Raw genomic sequence first — 21,940 nt, 5'->3', positions numbered from 1 at the left:
CTCCTGAAGTACAACTGAGACAGGCTTTCAGGCAACATTCAGCTCTAGATTGCAGTGAGGGAGCTGGTGGTAGGCTTGTGCAATTAACTTCTCTGCGATGTTCAAAGATCCCTATTTCCTTACCTTAGATTTCACTTCCTATTTATTATTCAGGAAGACAGGACAGAGCACTGGTAATTTCCACTTCCCATGTAACTTGTGGACAGACTCACACCTGGCCCCAGCAGCCAGCCCCAGGCAGGCAGCTGACAGATGCTGAAGGCTGCTGAGTTTGGCTTCCTCTTTCTTAAGCACATTCCTCCACATCCTCTCAGAGCAAAGTGTAGGCAACATCCTGTGCCTGCCTCGTGCCTGTACCGACTGCTAAGCCAGCCAGCTCAGCTCCACAGCCTTGACTGTTCTTGTTCACACAGTTCACCAGCAAGTGGGCATGCCTGGTCTATTGCAAGCATGCTAGAGTAGTAGCTGCAGCAGGCTTTCCTTTTTAAATTTGTGACTTTGGGTGTGAATGCTATGGTATGTGTGGAAACCTAAGGACAACTTCCAGAAAGTGGGTTTTCTCCTTTCACCATGGGAGCTGGGGATGGACCCAGGTTACAACGTTCAACCGCTGACCCATCCTGCTGGACATTCCTGTCAGGCTTTAGGGTTCTCATTCTTAGAGCAGTCTGAGCAGGAGAGCCAATGCGGTCAACTGAACCCAGCCAGAGTGTTTTCTTCTAAAGTGGCAGGCCGAGGTTTTCACCTATTCTGAGTCAGTCAAGTTCCAGCGGTTTCCAATGCGGTAGCCACCCAGTGGCTCAGCAGGTCCTACTGCCAGATGCTTACCTTCCTTCAACAGGGCCTGGCAGGATGCAACTTATTCTAACAAGAGCTTGCCAGTCTGATTAAAGTTTGACGTAAACTGCAGACACAAGGCAGACAGTGAGGTGGTCTCTGGAGAGCAGGGCTGGGTCAGGCTTACCTTTTCTAATTATCTATTACTGGGCCTGTGGTAATTTAATTGGCTTCTGGGGTGAAGGGACTGTGCCTAGAAGGGTGTGTGTGTGTGTGTGTGTGTGTGTGTGTGTGTGTGTGTTCATGTTGCCCAAAGGCCTAAAGGAGGGCCAGCATTTTCACATGAGCCAGGACATTCTGTCAGATGTGAACAAGCAATGTTACAGAAACTCAGTAGAAGAGACTATAAATTATAAAATTCTGTTTAAGACTGGTAACATGGCAAAAAAAAGTTTATATGTTAAGTACAAAAAGGACAAAATTGTATGTACAGTAGAATAACAACTATGTAAACACCAAAGTTTATGCACAGAGATATCTAAAGGAACATTTAACATCAAGATTAACAGTGGTACCATTGGGTAGCAAACTGGTTCTTAAAGATCTCCCAATTTTCCTTCATAAGCAGTAATTGTCAATTACAACAGGGAATAATTTATTAAAAAATACCCCAGTGGCTGGTGGTTGAACAGTGCAGTGTCAGCTGTCACATACAGAGCAGCGGCTCTGGCTGATCTTTCAGAGGACAGTGAATACGTCCCAGGAACATACCCCAAACTGCCATCTCTGCTTTCCCTCTTTCTTACCCTGTGACCATGTAAATTCCAGTTGCACCTTTTCCTACCAATTCAGAACTCAGCTCTGTGGCCACAGGGCCCAGCAGAGGCTGTGGGCAGGAAGTATGCCTTCCAAAAGCATGATGCCTCAACTCTGGACACTCAGACGACTTCCTGCGGTCAGGCAAGCCACTCTTACTTTCAGGCCATGCAGCCATATTCACCTACAGTTAGACATTTGCCCTCAATGGGTCTTTTGGACATGGGCTTTTAAACCCTGAAGGTAGGCAGTAACAGCTCCGGTCGCCTGGTTCCTACAGTGGTCTGCTCCGGGAAGGCAGACATTTATAGCAGGAGTGTTCAGCAGTGCTTACAGACTTCAGTATCAGTCCAACTTCTTTCAGTTGGAATAACAAGTCAAAAAGTAATTGCTTAAAAAGTAGCGTTGGTGACTGGAAGACTGTCTGCTGCTGCACAGAAGCAGTGACGGCCTGCCTGCCACCCGCTACAGCTGGGTACTCTTGGGCAAATCACAGCCTGCTGGGTCTTGATTTCTGGATGTGCAGGGATATCGCTGCATCAGTATTTGACAGCCATTTGTCCTACTCTAAGGCTGCCATGCTGGGAAGGAAAGGTCAACTGCAACTCATCTAGTCTGGGTCTAGCTAAAAGTCTCTCAGGAAAAAGCAAGAAAAAGGGCAACAGTGTAGACACAGCAGGTGACAGTGACTTATTGTTGGCCAATTAAGTTCTGACAAACTAAAAACACTGTGGTTCCAGCACCCTGTCCCTAAATGCCACAAGCCAGGCACAGAAGCCATGCAAAAGTGACTGCCACACATATACAGGTGCAGACAGAGCATAATCAGGCAAAAGATTCTAACACTGTAGAGAGGGCCCCGTGGTGTGGCTTAGAGAGCACAAGGGAGTCACCCAAGGCCCCCACTTAGCTGCCATGAAACAGCAAACACTAGAAGCTCTGCTTCACGTTGTATCCCTAAGGTTAACGGAGAAGACTAACGATTGTGGCATACACTATCCACAAAGAGTCATTCTCGGCCGCAGGCTTCCCTCTCCTGCCGAACTCTTGATAAGCTAGATGAGACAGGCATATACACATACGCAATGTGCACGTCTGCACAAAGGTAAGTGGACACACACAGTGTTCAAATACACAGATCAAGGGTCATATATAAAAAGCTAAATAGAACATATAACACAGGCCTAGAGCCAGCTCTCGGGTAGGAGCTGGAGAAGAGGGGTTTCATCTGCTGACTATGTACACGATTTGTGGTGGGCAGGGAAGGAAGGCATCAGTGTAAACAACTCAGACTCATTCCACAATACTGGCCCACAGGAAAACGTGATGTGACTCAGGTACAAAAATAAACTACTACCTTGCTTTTGTACAAGCCAAGCTCGGTAGGATCCCCCACAAGAGAGACTGTGGGATTGTCTTGATGGGGGAAGTGCACCAGGCTGCTAAACCTTTCAGCTCTCAGAATTTACCTGCTACCCCTCCCTCCCTGTCAGACTCTTGGGCCTTTGTCACCCAGCATCTAAGCCCAAGGTCTGCCCCACCCACCTGTGCAGGAATACTGACTAGCCTCCTGACAGACACGGTCCTCTGTACTTGTCCTTTCTTTGACCCCAAGGTATATGAAGACTTATTTTTGTAAATGTTTGGCACCTAAGAAACATGATGGTTGTGGAGTAATGCCACAATTAATTACACAGGGAGACCCAGTAACAAGACATGCAGGGTGAGGGCAAGGGGTGCTGAGCTGCCCTAACATCTCAAAACCAGAACCACGGCTTCCCATGCATTTCTGGGGTGAGAAGGATGTGCGGGGAGTGGTGACTTCACTGGCTCCTCAGCAGTAAGTACATTCACAACTGAAGGGGTTCAGGCGCCCCTCTGTGTCCTGATCGTAAGTCTAGTCACACTCTGAAGAGTTTGGTGCAGTGAGAGCTGGAAGGCTGGGTGCCAGCTGAAGCTGCAGCACCAAGGGTCCTCCTGAAGGCGCTCAGCAAAGTAATCCTTTAGAGCAGATGGACAGCACATCCCTGGGAAGGCCACGTGGGAAGATGTTCTCCAGGCCCAGTCAAATGATCAATCAAACACCGTCATCTCAGTCACCTCAGACTTTTTCCTGTCGGCCGCCCTCACTGTACAAATAGCCCAGCAGCGTCAGGATCAGTCATCAATGGTGGGTAACCAGAAGGCCTGAAGGGAAACACAAACCAGCTTTTAGGCATCTCTCACTGTGGAAGATGGTGCTCCCCTATCTTCAGCATCAGTCATGGGGCCCAACCCCAGTAGTGAAGGAATTATGGTCTGGTAGCCCTTACTCCTGACTTATAAAATGGCTCTGTTTACTTCCAACACTCACTCTCTCTCTTACACCCACCACAGTTGCCTGGTGTTAAGGAAACAGCTGTGTGGGTAACCTGGCTTCACAGCTAATCTCAAGGTGGCCTCAATCATACCCTCTTCTTCCAGTCTAAGAAGAAACTTGGATGAGATGGTTTTGTTGCCTTTGAGGGTTAGGTGGCAACATAGCTTTATGTTATGCAACATTTTGGCCCTATGTGTCCCATGCTGATCTCAAACTCACTATATACTCAGATACCCTTGGACGGATCTTTGCATCTCTACCTCCCAAATGTTTACATCACAAGTGTGTACGGATATCCCAGCTGAAATTAGTTTCTTTCTGTCCTTCCAGTACTGGAGGATTGAGCCCAGCCAGGGCTTCATACATAGCAAGCAAGTGCTCTAAGCTCCAATTTCCAGCCATTGCTACATTTCTTCTGGTTCTATCTTCTTGGTTTCTAAAAACGAACAAGGTACAGCCCCAAGTTCAGTATCAGGGGAAGGGTGGAAACTGCTCTGGATAAAGGCAATAGTGAAATGCCTCATCCAAGGCCCTCCTTAGAGATGGACACACTTCAAGGGCAACTAGAGACTAAGACTCATCTACTGCTCATCTCCAGGCCTGTTTTCTAGAGTTACATTTGTGTATTTGTACGTACACACACACACACACACACACACAGTGGTGCATGTGTAGAGGCCAGAAAACAATTTGTGTGAGGTGATTTTTCTCCTTCTGAGTTCCAGAGATCAGGTTGTCAGGCACAGCAGTGAACATTTCTATATCCTCAGAGCTGTTTTTTGTTTTCGGTTTGCCACAGGGTCTCATATAACTTAGGCTGGACTAAACTCCTGGTTTTCCTGCCTCTACCTCCCAAGTGCTATGATTAAGATGTCTGTTACTTAGCCTGACTGCATTTGATTCCTGGCACCACACTGTGAAAGGAGAGAACCAATTCCCACAGGTCATCCCCTGACCTCTACATGTGTGCCATGGCACATGTTCAAGAATATACAAAATAGGGGCCGGAGAGGTGGCTCCGTGGTTAAGAGCACTGGCTCCTCTTCCAGAGGTCCTGAGTTCAGATCCCAGCAACCACATGGTGGCTCACAACCAACTGTAATGGGATCCGATGTCCTGGTGTGTCTGTAGACAGCTACCATGTACTTTTAATAAGTAAATCTTAAAAAAACAGAACAAAACAAAAAACATTTTAAAAGAATATATAAAATAAAAACAAAATGAAGCTGGGCATGTCAACACACACCTTCAATCCCAGTGCTTGAGGGGCAGAGCCAAGAGAATCTCTAAGTTCTAAGATAGCTAGGTATACAGAGAGACCCTGACTTAAATCTTAAATGAGAAAAAAAGAACCACCCCCCCACATAAACAAAACCAAATTAAGTGCTAATTATGAACTAGAAGTTTTGAGGAATTCAACGGAAAAGAATCTGGAAATAGAAAGCTCACCACACATGACCATCTATACCCCCCACTTCAGCATTCAGGAGACTGAGGCAGGTGGATTAATGTGAATACAGTCAGCCTGGCTAGAGAAACCTTATTTCCAAAAGTGAAGTCAAAGCAAAACAATGCTCACAACTCCTGAAAGGACGAAGAATATGGTAAGAAGTAAAAAGAATACCGAGAGCCTGAATAGGTTGGGCTTACAATCCAGGGCCAGAGCCAAATATGACCTGTGAACCTCTTGGGAGAGCATAGATGAGCCCATCTTACTGCCTTTTTTCCCCCCCTCTCTTTTTCTCTTTTTCTTTTGAGACAGCATTTCTCCATGTAGCTCTGGCTATCCTAGAACTCACTCTGTAGACCAAGCTGGCCTCGAACTCTGAGATCCCCCTGCTCTGCCTCCCGTGTGCTGGGATTAAGGGTGTGCTCCACCGCTGCCCAGGGACCCCATCTTACTGGGAAAGGAATTACAGTAAAAGGAGCAGTCTTGTCAGACGTCTATGATACAGGGTAACAGGGAAGCCACCACTTCTGAACTTGTACTGTATGTGGAACACAGCTTGCTGTCTGAGGTACCCACCACCCCAGAAAAGAGAATCTCTATCTGGAGACCATCTCTCCATGTCCACGTACCATGTTGGAACAGGCGCTGGCAAAGGTCATAAACTTGGGGTTGAACTGCAAACAGGTGATGGGGCCGGTGTGCTTCCCATCCAGTACAGCTACCTTTATACCGCTCTCCCCATTCCACACATGGATTTTGCCATCTTCTGAACCTAGAAAAAATGATCAAGACAATAACACTGTAAGAGAGGAGAAAGACAAGTGAGAAAAAGATCAACTGCAATCGAGAAAAGTTTCAGGATGCATTCCTCAGCAGAAACCAAGAGGACAATGGAGGGAGGGACACAGGGAATTGATCCTGACCTAATTATTTCTTCCCTTCTGAGACTTAGTTTTGTTACAGTCCAGAGTAGCCTTGAACTGTCTATGTAGCCCAAGCTAGCCTCAAATTCCCACCTTTCCTGTCTCTGTCTCCCAACTGCAGCCCTCAAGGGCTAGTGATTCAATGTGTTTCACCGTTCCTAAGTCAGTGCCTATGTAACTTCAACATACCACGAGCCTGCTGACATCCAGCCAAGACTACTGAATGCAAGGGCTGTAGTGTAGTGCTTCTAGAACTTAACTCTACAGCCCAGGAAGGGGAAACCAGCACATTGCCAGTTCTAATAAGGAACTCATGCTAGTGTGATGGTCCATGCCAGCAATCCCAGCACTTGGGAGATGGAGAATCAGAAATCCAAGGTCATTCTTGACTACACAGCAAGTTCAAAGTCAGGGCTATATAATGAGAGCACTGCAAAAAAAGAAAGAAAAGAGCCACCAAGATGGCTCAGAAGGGAAAAGTAGCTAACTAGCAAGCCCGCCAGGGAGCTTGAGGACCTGAGAGTTTGACCCATGGACTACTAATGAGAAAACTGACTCTTAGAAGGTTACCTCCAGGGGCTAGGGATTTAGCTCAGTGCTAGAGCGCTTACCTAGGAAGCGCAAGGCCCTGGGTTCGGTCCCCAGCTCCGAAAAAAAAAAAAAAGAACCAAAAAAAAAAAAAAAGAACCAAAAAAAAAAGAAGGTTACCTCCACACACGGCACTACATGTATGCTTATGAGCGACAAGTAAAGAAAATTCCAAAATCTGAAAGTACTTTCCTTGATAACAAACAAATACAGGGTATCAGAAAAATAACAACGAAGGCAGCTCACCAATCATAATAAACTGTGAATCTGGAGTAAAAGAAGCTTCGAGTGTAACAGCTTTGCTATTAGCATAACCCTGAAACAAAACAAGTGTGTTTCTCATTCTGGGATAGGTAATAAAAACAGTAATAAAAACCAACCCAACACACAAAGCCCTTCCCACCAAAGGTCTTTGAGCAATGTCACAAAGACCAAATGTTGCTGTCCTCACACAAAACACTCCCAACAGTAACCCCCTATTAAGGGAGGAGGGGAACTTGTTCATTTTAACTAATATAATTACTGAGTCAAGTATAACCAATGATTTCTATCATCCAGCTAACTGCTTCCGGACCCAGGCCTTATAACCAAACAAACAGTTAAGATTCAAAAGCTGCCAGCTTACCCCAAATGTGTGCATCACCACACCCTTAAATGCGTCAATGAGGCGGATGAAGCTGCCGTTGGTGGAGATGAGTATCAGTTTGCCATCGTTGCTGAACTTAAGTCCTGTCCACTCACAAGTCCGATCATACTGCATCTTAAAGGTAGCAAATGGACCCTGCAAAACACAAACATAGCAGTTCCCACACTCCAGACACCACACTTCCCTTCTCAGAACTCCTTCTCTTATTGTCTACCGTACCATCTAGATTCTTCCTGAGTGGGCAGCAAAGGGTGAATCACTGTGACTCTGTTAGCCGCCATCCTCCTCTACCACAGGAAGGCAGTCTCTTTAGACAGGTCTCACTATGTGTATGTAGCACTGGCTGGCCTGGAACTCATGGAGATCCACCTGTAACTGCCCTGGAGTGCTGGGATTAAAGGTGTGTACCACCATGTCTGGCCCAAAGGGTCCTTAAATGTCCAAGTTGCCCTTTCTGTAACCTCAAGATAGCTCTAGGATTCAAAGATTTACCTTATCAAAAGAACGAAGGTCATAAAGTTTGACCATTTCTGAGTTGACACCTGCAGCAAAAATTAACCCTTCTGGATCAAAGGAACAAACGGGTTTGCCCTGTAGATGCATGAGGCCCTAAGAGAGAAGAGGACAGAGAGTTAATAAATGAAGGAGCCCACTACTCAATCATTGACTTTTTCCACTGAAAACTAAGGAAGGAATAGGAACTGTACCCAGGATACCTACAAAAGATTAAAAAGTAAACAAATAAAACTCTGACTAAAATGTAAAAGGTCACCACAGGATGGGTGCATCCCACCAACCTTATCTACACCATTACAGAGTCAGAGAGAGACAAAGTCCTGGAGGCTAAAGGCTCTAGGCAACATTTTCAAGCACTAAGCCACATTACAATGCAGTCTGCTCTGGAGTGGGCTATCTGCTCATCCAGCAGAGCCAACTAGTAAAAGGTTTTGCTGCCACATAACAAGACTCTGGGATCCCAAAATGGAACCACTGTTGTCTCCCTTAACGGAGAGGGAGAGCTGATAATGCTTTCCACAGAAAATGCTCAAAAATGTAACTGTGAGGTACCATTACCTGGCAGTTAGGAGACCGGAGATCCCAGAGTCGAATGGTCTTATCAAGAGACCCAGAAATGAAAGTGTCATCCACAGGTGACATGGACAAGGCCACCACCCTGCAATGTATCAAGATAAATAGGAGTTGAAGCAAAATATGAGCAAAAATTGGATGTGAGCCCTAAACCATTCTGCTTGTCTACATATATACCTGTCTTCCCAGGGCTAACATCTTAGGAAGCATACACAGACTTATCTAGAGCAACCGAGAGCAGCTAATACAATGGAGAAAAAAAAAAAAAATCAACACAGAGCATTTGTGAAAAGAAAAAAAGGATGGTTCAGTGGAAGATGGTTTAACAAGGTAGTGTTAAAAACAAAGTATGTGACTCTACCAAGAGTCAAAGCACAGTGAGCTACTAATGCACACCCGCTAATGGCTGTCATAAGAGGCGGCTCGGTGCTGGGGAAGAGAAGGGGAGAGTCAGAACTCCTTATATACCACTGAGGAAATAAATTGTACAGATGCTCTACAATCCTCTCAGGATGGGTGTGGTGGTGCTTGGGAGGTAGAGGCAGGTGGATGGATCTGAGTTCAGTGCCAGCCTCATCTACATAGTGAGTTCCAAGTCCAGTCCCCTGACCCCACCACAGAAAAGTCGAAGCAACCAACCTGAACAACAAACCTTACTTTTTCTGGAAAGATGGTCATGTGACTTAAGAAACTCTACACCTAGGTCTAAGGACTTGAGCAAAGTGAAAATGTCTACACAAAAATGTTCACATTTTACAGTAGCATTATAAACGGGAATAACCCAAATGTGCACTGACTGACAAACCACCAAGACGTGGGCTACAAAAACACGGCACAACATTATTTGAGAATAAAGAGAAACCAAGTGCTAATTCATATGACTACAAGGATGAACTTCAAAAACATCATGTACATGAAAGAGACCAAACACAAAAGGCCACATGTTGATGCCATTTATATGGAAATCTAGAGACAGCGCTTAGATGAATGGCCCCTAATGGGTACAGGGTTTCTCTTAGGGGTGATAAAAACATTCTGGAATTATAGTAGTGCTGATTTCCTACTACACATCTACATACATAGATCACTAAGTGTTTCTTATTTTATTTGTTTTGAGATAGGGTTTCATGTAGCCCATCCTGCTACATTTACACAGAGGGAGCAGAATGCTTATAAACATGCAGTTTTGTCACAGTATTTAGCTCTAAAAGTTCAGAGAAGGTCTCAGTTGATACAAAAGGCTGATAGCACAGGGAATGTAACCTGTGGTCAGTAGGAAACTTACCTGCCAGGTCACAAGGTGCCAACACTAGAAGAAAGCAAATGACCAGTGGCCTATCCTTTGGCATTACACAGTAACCAACACTTCCTGTCTTCTGCAACGCAGAAATACCCCACCTGCTTACAAGTGCAATTTCTTTACTGAATTACTTTGAAGGGGAAGGAGTTTGAGACAGGGTGTTAATATGTATCCCAGGGTGACCTTCAGTTTACTATGTATCCAAAGTTCTCTCTCTAAACAATCTTTCTACCTCATCCTCCAGAGCACCAGGACACAGGAATATACTACCTGGCTCAGCTCAAGTACACTTTTTGATGTTTGCTTGCTTTTTGAGACAGCTGCATAGCCCTGGTCATCCTGGAGCTTGTTATGCACACTAGATTGGCTTCCAATTCACAGAGCCCCTGCCTCCTGGGTCCTGGGATTAAAAGTGTGTGTCACCCCACGCAGTAGAAGGGCCACTTCTAACAGGCAGCGCTCAGCTATCCCTCCTGTCATCCTTTAGGCATGGCATGGCCCTCTCGAAGTCAGAACAGTTGGGAGCTGCTATCGAGGAACCCTCAGGACCCTGCTCCTTCAGACATATAAGGAATTAACAATTACTTGGGAGACAAGGGAGATGCCATTTCAGTTGCCCGTGCTTCTGTAAGGACCACAATTACACTTAGTGACTCACAAAGTGAAGACTTCGGTGGAATCATTTCTTTGTTCTATTGCCGAAGCCCAAAGGTGAACAGGTAGATAGCAAAAGGACACAATACCTGTCAGGGCACCGCACACACAGCTCTGTATCATCTGTATCATACATGTGTTTAGTCTCAGCACTTAGGAGGCAGAGACAGGCAGATCTCTCTCTGTAAGTCAACCTGGTCTACACTGTAAGTTCTAGGACGGCCAAGGACCCTGTCTCAAAAGGGGGTAGGGGGAAGCTGTAGAGATGGCTCAGTGATTAATGACCTCTTCTGGTGTGCACATATATATGGAGACTAAACAATATAAATATAAATAATCATATACATAAATAAAACCAAACAATAATAAAATCCCTTCATATATGGGACATTGTTCATGTACAGTCCAACACAAATGTTGGCCTCCACAGAGGAAGGCCTCATAAATGCAAATGGTTCTTTTGTTAAGAGCTATCTTGGATTTGGTATTGCTAAATACCAAGTCTGATTTTTACAGCATTAAGTTTTCACCTAATAACTTTAGCCCACATGTTTCTTAACATGGACACACACACAGAGACACAGATTCTTATATGGCAAGCATGGTCTTGCACTGAACCACACTTAACCCCTCTTAATTATATTTACTTGCTAGTGTGGGAAACTGAATTCAGAACCATCCACAAGCTAAGCATGAGCTTAGCCACCAAGCTATAGTCTCAGCTCCTTACTTGAGCCTCACCCCCTTACCTTGCTTTTCAAGACAGGGTTTCTGTGTTGACCAGGCTATCCTCAGTCTCACAGATCCAATGTCTCTCCCTTCTGAGCGCTGAGATTAAAGGTGTGCACCACTGCCTGGCACCTTACTTAAATTTTAATAGATTCTATAGTTATCTTTGAAATCCCATCTCCTGCTTCCATAACCTCAGTAAAGCAAGAACTGACTGAGATCAGTTAACAAGATGAAGAGGAATGCTGAACAGCATTTACCAGCAAACCTCTCCTTCTCGTCCCTTCTCTAAGTTACCCAAGGCTGGAAGGAAGTGTGACTGTAATAATGTGTCTTACCTCTTGCTGTGTCCAGGAAAGTATCTGATGTATTTATTGTCATGCAAGGACAAGTAACGAATAGTATCTGTAAGAAAACAAAGGGAGGACATTGTACTAATGGAATTTATGTTGCATTTTCACTTTTGAAAAGACCAGACCTAAGAACTACTATCTTCTATCACACAAGCAAATTACAGAAGGACATGGACAACCTCTCTCAGCAGCTTGAGTGCAAACAGATTCAGTTGACCGCAATTTATTCCAACATTTAGTATCATCATTTTGGGCCTAGGTGTACAATTCAATGGTGATGTGCTCACCTAGTGTGTGTAAATAAAGCTCAAAGTTCAATCTGCAGCACTCTAAGGGGGCGCAGGTTTGGGAGACTCAGAGTAAAACCTACACTTAAAAAATCATTGTTTTGTTACCAAGCTTTGGATTCTTTGCAAGTTATAATTCCACTTGTCCTGCATAAATTTGTCCTGTATAAGTATTTCCTAGCAAGGAAGAAGAAAAAAATCTCTAGTTCTAGACACTAATTTTAGTGTCTGCAAAGTGATAAATCTTGCACTGAGCATCAGAAGAGCAAATGAGAGGGCTGTTAGTTTGCAATAGTTGGGGCTGCTACATAGACAGACTCTGTCAAAGAAAGAAGGATCCAGAGAGGAAAAAGAAGTCTACCAAGCAAAGTAAGCAATGGGGGTTATGGCTCAGCAATTTAGAGCACTAGGCTTCCGTCCCCAGGAGCCAGGTGGTTTCACAGTCATCTGTAATTCCAGTTCCAGAGGATCTGACATCCTCTTCTAACCCCCCTGAGCACCAGACACATACATGATACATAGATATACAGGCAAGCAAACCACTCATACACATGAAAGTAAAAAATAAATAAAAAGGATTGACAGCAGAATGGAGTAAGGCTGGGTGTGCAGCTCAGTGCACAGTGCACGCCATTAGTGGGTGTGGCCGGTGGCTTAATCCCCAGCACCACAAAGGTAAGAATAGAACTAGACAGTACTATGCTCCTAAAAACGATGAAGAAAAGGTGGATGTAGTAACTCTGTCATCTCAGCACATTGGGGACCAGCACAGGATACATTTACCTGTCTCAAAAACCAAACTGAAACATCAATGAAAACAAACAAAACAAAAACTAGGAAGAGAAACAATAGAAAAACATGGTACCAAATGCAGGAGGGAAAAGGTAAAAAGTCCAATAAGGAGGTCCAAAGTGTCATGTGGCTTGCAAGAGTGGGCTTCCTCACACCCTTCACCTATCTTCTTTTTTGAGACAGAGTCTCATGCTATAGTCAATGCTAGACTGGAACACATTATATAGCCCAGGGTAGCCTCAAAAAAGCAGCAATCCTCCAGCCCCAGCCTCTCGAATGCTGGGATTACTGGTGTGAGCAACACACTTGGCTGGCAGGGATGCTTTCTAATGAGCGAGCACTTGCCCTTAAGAGGGAGGAAAAAAGAACCCTTCTATATATTCTGTAACAGAGTTTCATAGTTTACCCGAACAACTCCAAACTTCTCAAGTGACAACCACAAAGCATTCTGGTTATTCTGGTGCCAGGAACTACTCACCTGACCTAAAGGGAGATCCCCTCCCATTACCTGGAATCCCAGAGATGAGCAGGGCTTCACCATCTTCTCCACCACATTTGGTAGCTGGTGCGCTGTTCCTGGCAAGGCAGTGGCCTGTACAGTTATCTCCTGTACCGGGTGGTATCATAGACCCTCAAACTGTACAAACTACTACCTCAGCCTGGAATCAGGCAAAAGAGAACGGAGCACTGGAGGAGCTCTGCAGGATGCACTTGAGGAAGGAAAGGCAACACCCCACAGCAGAGGCCAGGCAGCAAAGCTGCAAGCGCCACACATCTGCCTCATCGTGTACCGCATTTGTGTGTACCACACATCTGCCTCATCGTGTACCGCATTTGTGTGTACCACGCATCTGCCTCATCATGTACTGTATTGGAGAATTATTTAATCGCCCAGAAAACAACCCAACAAAAGAAATACACCAGTCATTTATATATAATTTCATAAACCCCTAGGATTCTAGTATTTATCCGTATCCACAAGCATCAATGGCATTGACTACTTAGAAAACTACGTTTGACACAAACATGAAAAATAAGAGATTATTAGATATGTACTAAAATCAAGTTCAGACACAGAAGTCTCATTAAAGAAAGACTTCTGCCTCCCAATTTGCTTTAAGACAGAGGAAAACAGCAACCTAAGTTCTCCTTGCTGAGTGGCCAGGCATGGTGGCTCATCTTAAATCCCAGCACTAAGGAGGGTTCCTGTAAGTTTAGGATCAACCTGATCTACATACAGAGTACAAGGCCAGCCAGGGCTACACAGTGAGAGCCTATATCAAAATAGGGAGGGATGCAAAATAAATCACTGTGATTACGAGCACACACTGTTCTTGCAGAGGAGCCGAGCTCTTTCCCAGCATCCACGTCGGACAGCTCCTAAGAGCCTGTAACTCCAACTCCAGAATATGACAGCTTCTGGACTCTGTGGGCACCTGGGTTCACATGTGTACACACCACCTCCACACACAATCAAAAATAAGACTTAAGAAAAAAAAAGTAACTCCAGAAAGATGGCTCAGTGGTTAGCTGTGCTGTTCTTCCTGAGGTCCTGATGCCCTATTCTGGCTCTACAGGCACACAGCCACACACGATGCACATAAATAAAAATAAACCTACTGTGCCTGCCATAGCGCAGACCTATAACTCAGTACTCAGGAGTATGGAGTAGGAATATCCTGCATTCAAGGGCAACCTGAATTACAGTAATACTATTTCAATAAACCAAGACAAAGAAATCTTACTGCAAAAAGTGCACTAGTAAACTAGTACTAATAAGGCTAAAATTAGATGAAGTAACAAGCATGTGACAGTTCAATCACTGAGACAGTTTTGTCAACTTAGGAATTTATTCAAGGGGAAATCAGTCAAAAGCAGAGACTAGTTATTAAAAAGGAAGTTTCAATTCTTAAAAATAGAAATACCTTTACTCTAAAACAAAATAACCAGTATTCTTGTAATTTACAACCACAGAGACTGTGTGACACAAACCACAGAAGAGCTAACCTCTTCTAACTATTTGGAAGCCTTTTCTCTTTCTCTGCTGCTTTTAAGACAGGGTCTAGTTACAAATGCTCAATGGCCCAGGTAGGGCTCAAATCAGGGCCCTGTGCCCCGGCCTCCCCGAGTGCTGGGGGTAATTCTACTATTCTTAATTTCATGCATTTGGTCTCCTTTCCATTTTGCATTTAGTACATTTGCAAATTTTGCTTTAGAAGATAAGGTCTCAGCATGTACCTTGGCTATCCCTGTACTCCCATTCCTGCAGCCTCAGACTCCCAAGTGCTAGGAATAGAGAGGTAAAGCGTTGCACCTGGTTTAATCCACATACATATTCTAAATGCTAGTATTTACTAATTGTTGTGTCACGTATTCTTTCAAGTTTCAAGGACTGCAAATCATAAACACAACTGAGTTACTTCCTTTTCCTATTCCACATTGCAGACATTTTTTATTTTCTGTTCCCAGTCCTTCCGAAGTGCTAGTGGCTTGCTTCCAGCATTTTCACTTTCAATAATTTAATCAGCGCTGCTAACATTCTGGGAAAATATTTCAATCAACTATAACCAAAGCACGAGTTCTCACAAGGATTTTAAGGCTTGCTTACCGTCTATTTTGTTAGAGCTGTAAACGACTGTGTTTGCTGCATGGGTGTATCTGATGAGGTCCACACCATATTTCTTACTGTACAGGGTTCTCTTTGGTCTGATGAAAGAGGGAAAAACAAAAGCCATCAGAATCCACTATCACAAACACCGAGATCTCCAGATAAACAGCAACACCTGAGTGGTATGAATAGGGCAAAGAGTATGAGAAGACTCAATTTGAGTCTCCTGCAAGTGTGGTATGAGCCTTAACCAAGAACCACCTCTCCAGCCCCCATATCTTAAAAATAAAGATCAACTGTAACAGCTACTCAAGAATAGTCTTTCATTTGTGAACACCAAGGCCCAGGTTAGAAAAAAATGTAGAATATTAATTCAATCTTTTACTATAATATTCAAAGGGGGGGATCCTGAGGGAGGGTCTCACCTGGTCTCTAAGTCACTATGTATGTAGTTGAGGATGGTCTTGAACTCACTATCCTCCTGCTTGGGCTTCTCTAGTGCTAGAGTTATGAGTGGGCTACCATACCTGGCTTCAAATATAAACTTTGGGAAGACTATGTACTTGAGATATCACAAACCATGACTCACACCTGAGGGATATGAGCAAACCTCAAAGCCAGTAGTAACCTTTCCTAAGCCATTCATTTGGCAGCACTTTCTTAAGGCAATGACTTGTCACGATTGAAACCGGTGCAACACTGCTTATACTCCTAACAATACTTGCTCTAGAAAATGTCCAGAAGTGTCTAGGAAACTGTCCAGAGGTACAGAGTGACAGCTGAGTCTTTCAGAAGACAAGCCTAACTCTCCCAGCACCACTACTTGGTTCCTTTTGCTTTTACTTTCAGGTAAACGTGTGTTTCCAACCTAAAGTTCAAAATTAAATGTTGAAGTCCCTTAAATTCAAACTTTGATGATCAGATAAAAGGGCTCTCAGGAAAATCTACAACCAAATCGTCTGCTGCATGCTATTTAAAGTAGGCAATTTTTAAAATCTTAAATACCTCTAGAAAATTTTTTAACATTTTTTATTTTTATTTTTGTTTTTCAAGACAGGGTTTCTCTATGTAGCCCAAGCTGTCCTCAAATTCACAGATAACTGCCTGCCTCTGCTTCCTGAGTGCTGGGAGGCACAGGCAGGACATTTACCCAGCTTTAGAAAACAAAATTTGAATGCTAGAACTTTCCACATGAACCAGGTGAGAAAGTAAGAAAACCTTTTAACATGTTTCATACAGTCACATCTTAGAAGAACTTTAAGCTAGACATGGTGGTTCCTATCTGAAATTCCAGTCAGAACTCTAAAGGTGGTGGTGAGAGGGTCACTACAAATTCAAGACTAGTCCCAACTAAAAAATGAGACCCTGTCTCAAAGCGTGTCCCCTCCACTCCCCCGAATATAGTAAAAGATTGGTGTACTACTAGTCACTAAGAGCTTGAGTTTATGCAAAAGAATGTTTACCTTCTCAATGCCAAATTATTTTGGAACCATCGGGTTGAGTGATCAAATGACCCAGTCTGACTTGTCAGAGAGGGTGAGGTCTTTTCCTTCATAAAAACTATTCTGAACAGGAGTTCTGTATTGTATTACTTTCTAGATGCCATCCGTTTTGAAACCAAATACTACCAGGTCCAGTCTACTGTCTGAAGTTCTGCTCTGCAGTTAGCATTTGGTAGGCACTGACTAAGTGAGGCTGAGCATGTTGACTGGCATCTATCAGTGGTAAAACCGAATCCTAGTACTTCAGCCCATCTACAATAGAAGACAGGGCCGGGGATAGGGCTCAGTCATAGAAGGCTTGCCTAGCATGCGTGGGGCCCTGGAGTCTATCTTCAACCCTGCAAATAACCATCATATTAAAATACGTGGTATCAAAAAAAAACCTGGGCTCCACTAAGATATGGTTGTAGATCTTAAATTCAAACAAACAAAACAAACCACTAACAGTTTTGTCCTGAAGAAAGAAAACTATAAAAACGATTTTTCATTTCAGCTCTGCTCTGAAAGTCAATGCCCAGCATTACCTCTGTTGTGTCTTCTCGTGTACATTTTTCCATGTATTTTTGCAAGCTTCTTTAAAACTATTATTCTAGAGGCAAGCATGAATAAAGAAAATAATAGCAAAGCTACCTCTGCTGCTGCTGCTGGGGTATACATGTATAATCCAGCACTGGGGATCAGGAGTTCAAGCCCAGCCTCGGACACATAGTTAACCTGGACTAAATGAGACCACTGTCTCAAGAAAGCAAACTAAGCACATATGCAGGTGAGTGTGTGTGTGCATGCGTGCGTACATAAATAGAAAAAATTTGAAGTGTTTTTGGGTAATTTGAATTACCAATGACAAGCAATACCCCCTATATACTTCAAGTCGAAGAAAGGAAGGGATGAACTGCATTATAACATTTAACAGGCAAACAAAAACAAAACCCCTCACAACCTCTTTTTGGGCAGGTGAGATAATGGTTTAGAGGCTAAAGGTACCTTCCACCAAGTTCAATAACCAGAGTTCAATCCCCCATGACTCACAGGAAGGAAGGAAATCACCAGATCCTGCAAGCCCAATTAAAATGTAAAGAGAAATATTGTATGAAAAACTACTTTCAATTTTAAAAAAATGCTTTTAAGCCAAGTGTGGAGGCAGGAGAATTGCTGTTGGAAGCCAGCCAGTGCTATAGCTAAAGTTCAACTGTTGGGGATGTAGTATACTTAAAAACAACAAACAGGGGTTGGGGATTTAGCTCAGTGGTAGAGCGCTTGCCTGGGAAGCGCAAGGCCCTGGGTTCCGTCCCCAGCTGGGGGGGGTGGGGGTGGGGGATCAACTATGTTTTTGCAATTTTCAAATACCCAAATTCTAATACTGGTATTATCTAATAAAGATATTACTTCCAAAGAAATAGTAATTTTCTTCTACTGTTGGAATTATTGGAGTATTCTTCTAAAATATGTATTTTTTAGATCTATTGATTTTATAAATATGTGCATTTTGGTGTTCGGCTTTTTTTTTTTTCCTGGAGCTGAGGACTGAACCCAGGGCCTTGAACTTGCTAGGCAAGCGCTCTACCACTGAGCTAAATCCCCAACCCCAAATATGTGCATTTTGTCTGCACGTATGGGCACCCTATGCACGCTTGATGCCCAAGGAGTCCAGAAGTGAACATCAGATCATCAGATCCCCTGGAACTGGGGTTCAATGTAATTGTGAGCCTCCATGTGGGTGCTGCTGACTGAACCCAGATTCTCTGCAAGATTAACATGTGCTCTTAACCACTGAGCCATCTCTCCAGCTCCTGGATTTCTCTCTCTGAAGATTTATTTATACAAGTACAGTGTAGCTGTCTTCAGGCACACCAGAAGAGGGCATCAGATCTCATTACAGATGGTTGTGAGCCACCATGTGGTTGCTGGGCATTGAACTCAGGACCTCTGGAAGAGCAATCCACCTCTGGGAAACCAGAAGTAGGGGTCAAATCCTCTGGAACTACAGTTACAGATAGTCACAAGCCTCTATGCTGGAACTGACTTGATCCTCTGTAAGAGTAGCAAGTGCCCTTAACCATCTCTCTAGCCCATAAATTCTGTTTTTTGAGACAGAGTCTTTCTATGCTATTCAAGTTGCATTCCAATTCTCACTCCAGCCTCCCAAGTGCTGAAATTACAGGCACTGCTGGGCAGAATGTTCTTTGGAGCACTGTAACTTTCTCTAAGTTTGTAATCATGTAAAAAGGCTACATGCCTGAGTAAACCAGTTTTACAGTCTTAGTATTTATTTTATCCCTTTGAATAGGGATATGCACTTCCTTACAGGTTTTGGGGGTTAGATTCTGACTATGTACCACACTAAACATCTTGAACAAACCATTTTCAAAGTACTTGTTCCAAGTGTCAGAATCAAATGGTCAGACCAGTGTATGATAATAATCAACACATGAATATGAACAGCAACTCAAATAACTATTTGTCCACCGAGTAATTTTTTCTTCCCCAGGATCACCACTGTAGGAAACTCACATACAGCAAGCAGAAGTCCAGAGATAGTTATATAATACTTTGTTAGAACTCCGGTGAGGAAACCCATCAAGAACATCGTACACAGCTCATTCTACAACAGCCTTACTTTAGGAAAACTCGAGAGAGACAAGTTCCAAAAGAAAACTATCATTTGAAAAAATAATAAAAGAACAGCTGGAAAAAGTAGAGAAAAAGCCAAGGATTCAGAACCACAGGTAACTTTAATAAAATGTCGAAAACAGCTGTTAAACCAAACATCTGTTTAGGAAGGGCAGCTGAAGTTGACAAAGGGAATCCAATTTACCCTAAACTAGTTTCTGCTACAAAAGAGGTCACTGCTTACTTATCGAGGACTTGCACTTCCAGAGGCGAGATAGGTTATGAAAACGGCAAAGATCCATAAATTCTCGTTTCCATAACCAGTTCCAGAATTCCAAAATTTTGATAATTATAAGCAAACCACAATCTCGCGGTGGTTTTTTTTTTTTTTTTAAACTGTTTTGAGTCAGGGTCTCGGTCAGGAAGTAAAGAACTCAAGGTCTGACTGCCTCTTGCCGCCCAAATGCTGAGATTACTGGATGGGCCACCACACGCGGTAAACTTTTTTTTTTTTTTGTAATGCAAAAGGAAACACTAAATTGTTCCGGAATGCTTTCTTTGTTTTAAAGGGAGCTCACATTTTGACCAGAATGGGGCGGCCAAGTTCTCATGAGTCTGGTAAAGAAAAGTTTCCAAGAGGCTGTTTAACAAGTTAACTGTAAGCCTGGGTATCGATACTGGGAAAGGCCAGCAAGCTCGCATGGGCACAGTCGATAAATCCCGACAGCTTAAAAACTGCATCCCGCGGGGCTTGATGGCAGAAAAGCCGCGCGGGAAGCTGAGGGGTAGGGGGCGGGCACCGTGCCAGGGCTGAATCCAGGTCACCGCAGTGAAGGCAGAGAGCTGACGCCACTGATGGACAGAACAACTCCTATCTGTTCTGCATCGAGCTCAAAGTCCACCCGCACATTCTGACAGTCGTCAGAGTGGAAAGAGCTATCCGTCCGGCCGCAGGATGCACGGGCATGGCGTTTAAAGGTCAAGGTCAAGGTGGGGTTTGGCAAGCGAGAGTCGCGCGCTCGGAAGAGACCAAAGGCACACGAAATAACCACCATCATCTTAAAGAGGATCTCCTGCAGCACTGCGGGATGGAGGCGGCCCTGGCAAGAGCGCCTGCACCACATGCCGGGAGGGGGGGTAGGGTGCTTAGTCGGGGACCAGCGACAGAAGGAAGGATAGGGGCACTCGGAACCCGGCCACTATCACACTCACTTGCCCTCCTGGCAGTCATAGAGCACGATGGAGTCATCATCGCTACTGGAGATGACCGTCTCCCCATTGGGACTGAAGTCAAAGCAGTTGATCTTGTCCGAGTTCTCGCGGAACACCTTGGCGACGCGGAAGCTCCTCAGCACGCTGTCGGTCAGCTTCATGGCGGCGGCAGCAGCGGCTGCTGCTGAAGGCAGCGGCGGCGGCGCAGGGCCGGGGCGGGGCCGAGAGGCGAGCGAGCGGGCGGGCTGCTCAGGGCCAACCCCGGCGGTGCGGGCGCCGCGCTAGAGACGAACGGGAAGGCGGCTGACAGTGGGACTGCGGCGTTTTCTTCCTCAAGCAACGCTCTCTTGCCGGGATGACGGGACCTCGCTGACCGTTCTCCAGAGTCACTTCAGGGCCAACCGGCGCTCCGCCGGCTCATTGTGTCCGCCATCTTAAAGGGAGAAGCAAAATCAGAGGGCGAGGAGCCTGTGCCGCGGTGAATGCCGGGAAAGGGGGCGGGGCGGGAACAGAGGCGCGAGCGGGGGGGCGGGACGATGACGTCAGCGGGGCTGGCTCCCATTGCTATAGCCCAGGATAGAGAGCCCATAGTTCTCTGATATGAAGTGGGTGGCCTACGGGCGCGGAGCAACTAAACACTCTTTTGAGGGCAGGACTTGAGGTTGCCTCAGGACTAGTGCCTTTGTGAGTGCTTTCTACCTCCAAGGAGACGCAGGTGTCTCTGTGGCTGCAGGTTCTGGCGGAAAGGCCTGCCTGTTTATGTGGGTGTGAATCTGGTGAGCCCATCACCGAAAGACTTAACCACTACACTACCTTTGTTATTTGGATGAAGTACAACCAATAGTTGCACAAATTTTAAGTGGAACTTTTAATTGGGTATTCATTATGAACTTCAGAAGATTGGGACTTCTTTTAAAACTTTATGAGAGTCAAAGCGCATGAAGATCGCTAACTTCTAGTGTGGGAGGAGGGGGAACCTTAGGAAGGGCTGTGGGACATTTCACTCACTGGTAGGTAACTGTAAGGTGTGACGACCTTTACAACCTGGGTTAACAAACAAACCACGAAATGGAACACCAGGGGGAAAAAAGGAGTCTTCTTGAAAAATGTGCGGGTTGTCTCTCAGGTCCTTCGGTAAAGAAACAGGGTATCTACACAGAAAGAGAAATTGTTGGCTGAGGTAAAACGGCAAGATTGTTAAGTTTGTACTGCAGTTGCCTCCTGACAAAGGGCAGAGTTCCTGGC

The 21,940-nt window shown here is 44.7% G+C and overlaps 2 protein-coding genes and 1 non-coding gene across 4 annotated transcripts in view; all 3 read right to left on the bottom strand.

Annotated features, from left to right (window-relative positions):
• Rpl29 (ribosomal protein L29) overlaps positions 1–21,940 on the bottom strand; it is an 893,235-nt gene that overhangs the window by 235,232 nt on the left and 636,063 nt on the right. The gene's annotated exons all lie outside the window — the stretch shown is intronic.
• On the bottom strand, positions 1,184–21,149 carry Wdr82 (WD repeat domain 82). The gene is made up of 9 exons (NM_001271306.1): positions 20,696–21,149; positions 15,372–15,469; positions 11,670–11,736; positions 8,634–8,733; positions 8,052–8,168; positions 7,539–7,694; positions 7,160–7,229; positions 6,032–6,174; positions 1,184–3,780 (listed from the first exon to the last, which is right to left on the bottom strand). The coding sequence occupies exons 1-9, from the start codon at positions 20,854–20,856 to the stop codon at positions 3,751–3,753; spliced, it is 942 nt and encodes a 313-aa protein (NP_001258235.1). The 5' UTR covers positions 20,857–21,149; the 3' UTR covers positions 1,184–3,750.
• On the bottom strand, positions 13,339–13,426 carry Mirlet7g (microRNA let-7g). The gene has a single exon (NR_128664.1). It is a non-coding gene; the product is annotated as a microRNA let-7g (primary transcript).

This window comes from Rattus norvegicus, chromosome 8, assembly GCF_036323735.1.
Source record: "Rattus norvegicus strain BN/NHsdMcwi chromosome 8, GRCr8, whole genome shotgun sequence".
Classification (NCBI taxonomy): domain Eukaryota; kingdom Metazoa; phylum Chordata; class Mammalia; order Rodentia; family Muridae; genus Rattus; species Rattus norvegicus.
The sequence above is the reverse complement of the archived record's forward strand: the minus strand, read 5'-3'. Positions and strand labels throughout refer to the sequence as shown.

Coding starts and splice junctions, on each gene's coding strand:
- Wdr82 (NM_001271306.1), bottom strand. CDS start 20,856: ATGAAGCTGACCGACAGCGTGCTGAGGAGCTTCCGCGTCGCCAAGGTG. Junction 15,470..20,695: donor TATGACTGCCAGGAGGGCAA/GTGAGTGTGATA, acceptor CTCTTTCATCAG/ACCAAAGAGAACCCTGTACA. Junction 11,737..15,371: donor CAGCTCTAACAAAATAGACG/GTAAGCAAGCCT, acceptor GTTTTCTTACAG/ATACTATTCGTTACTTGTCC.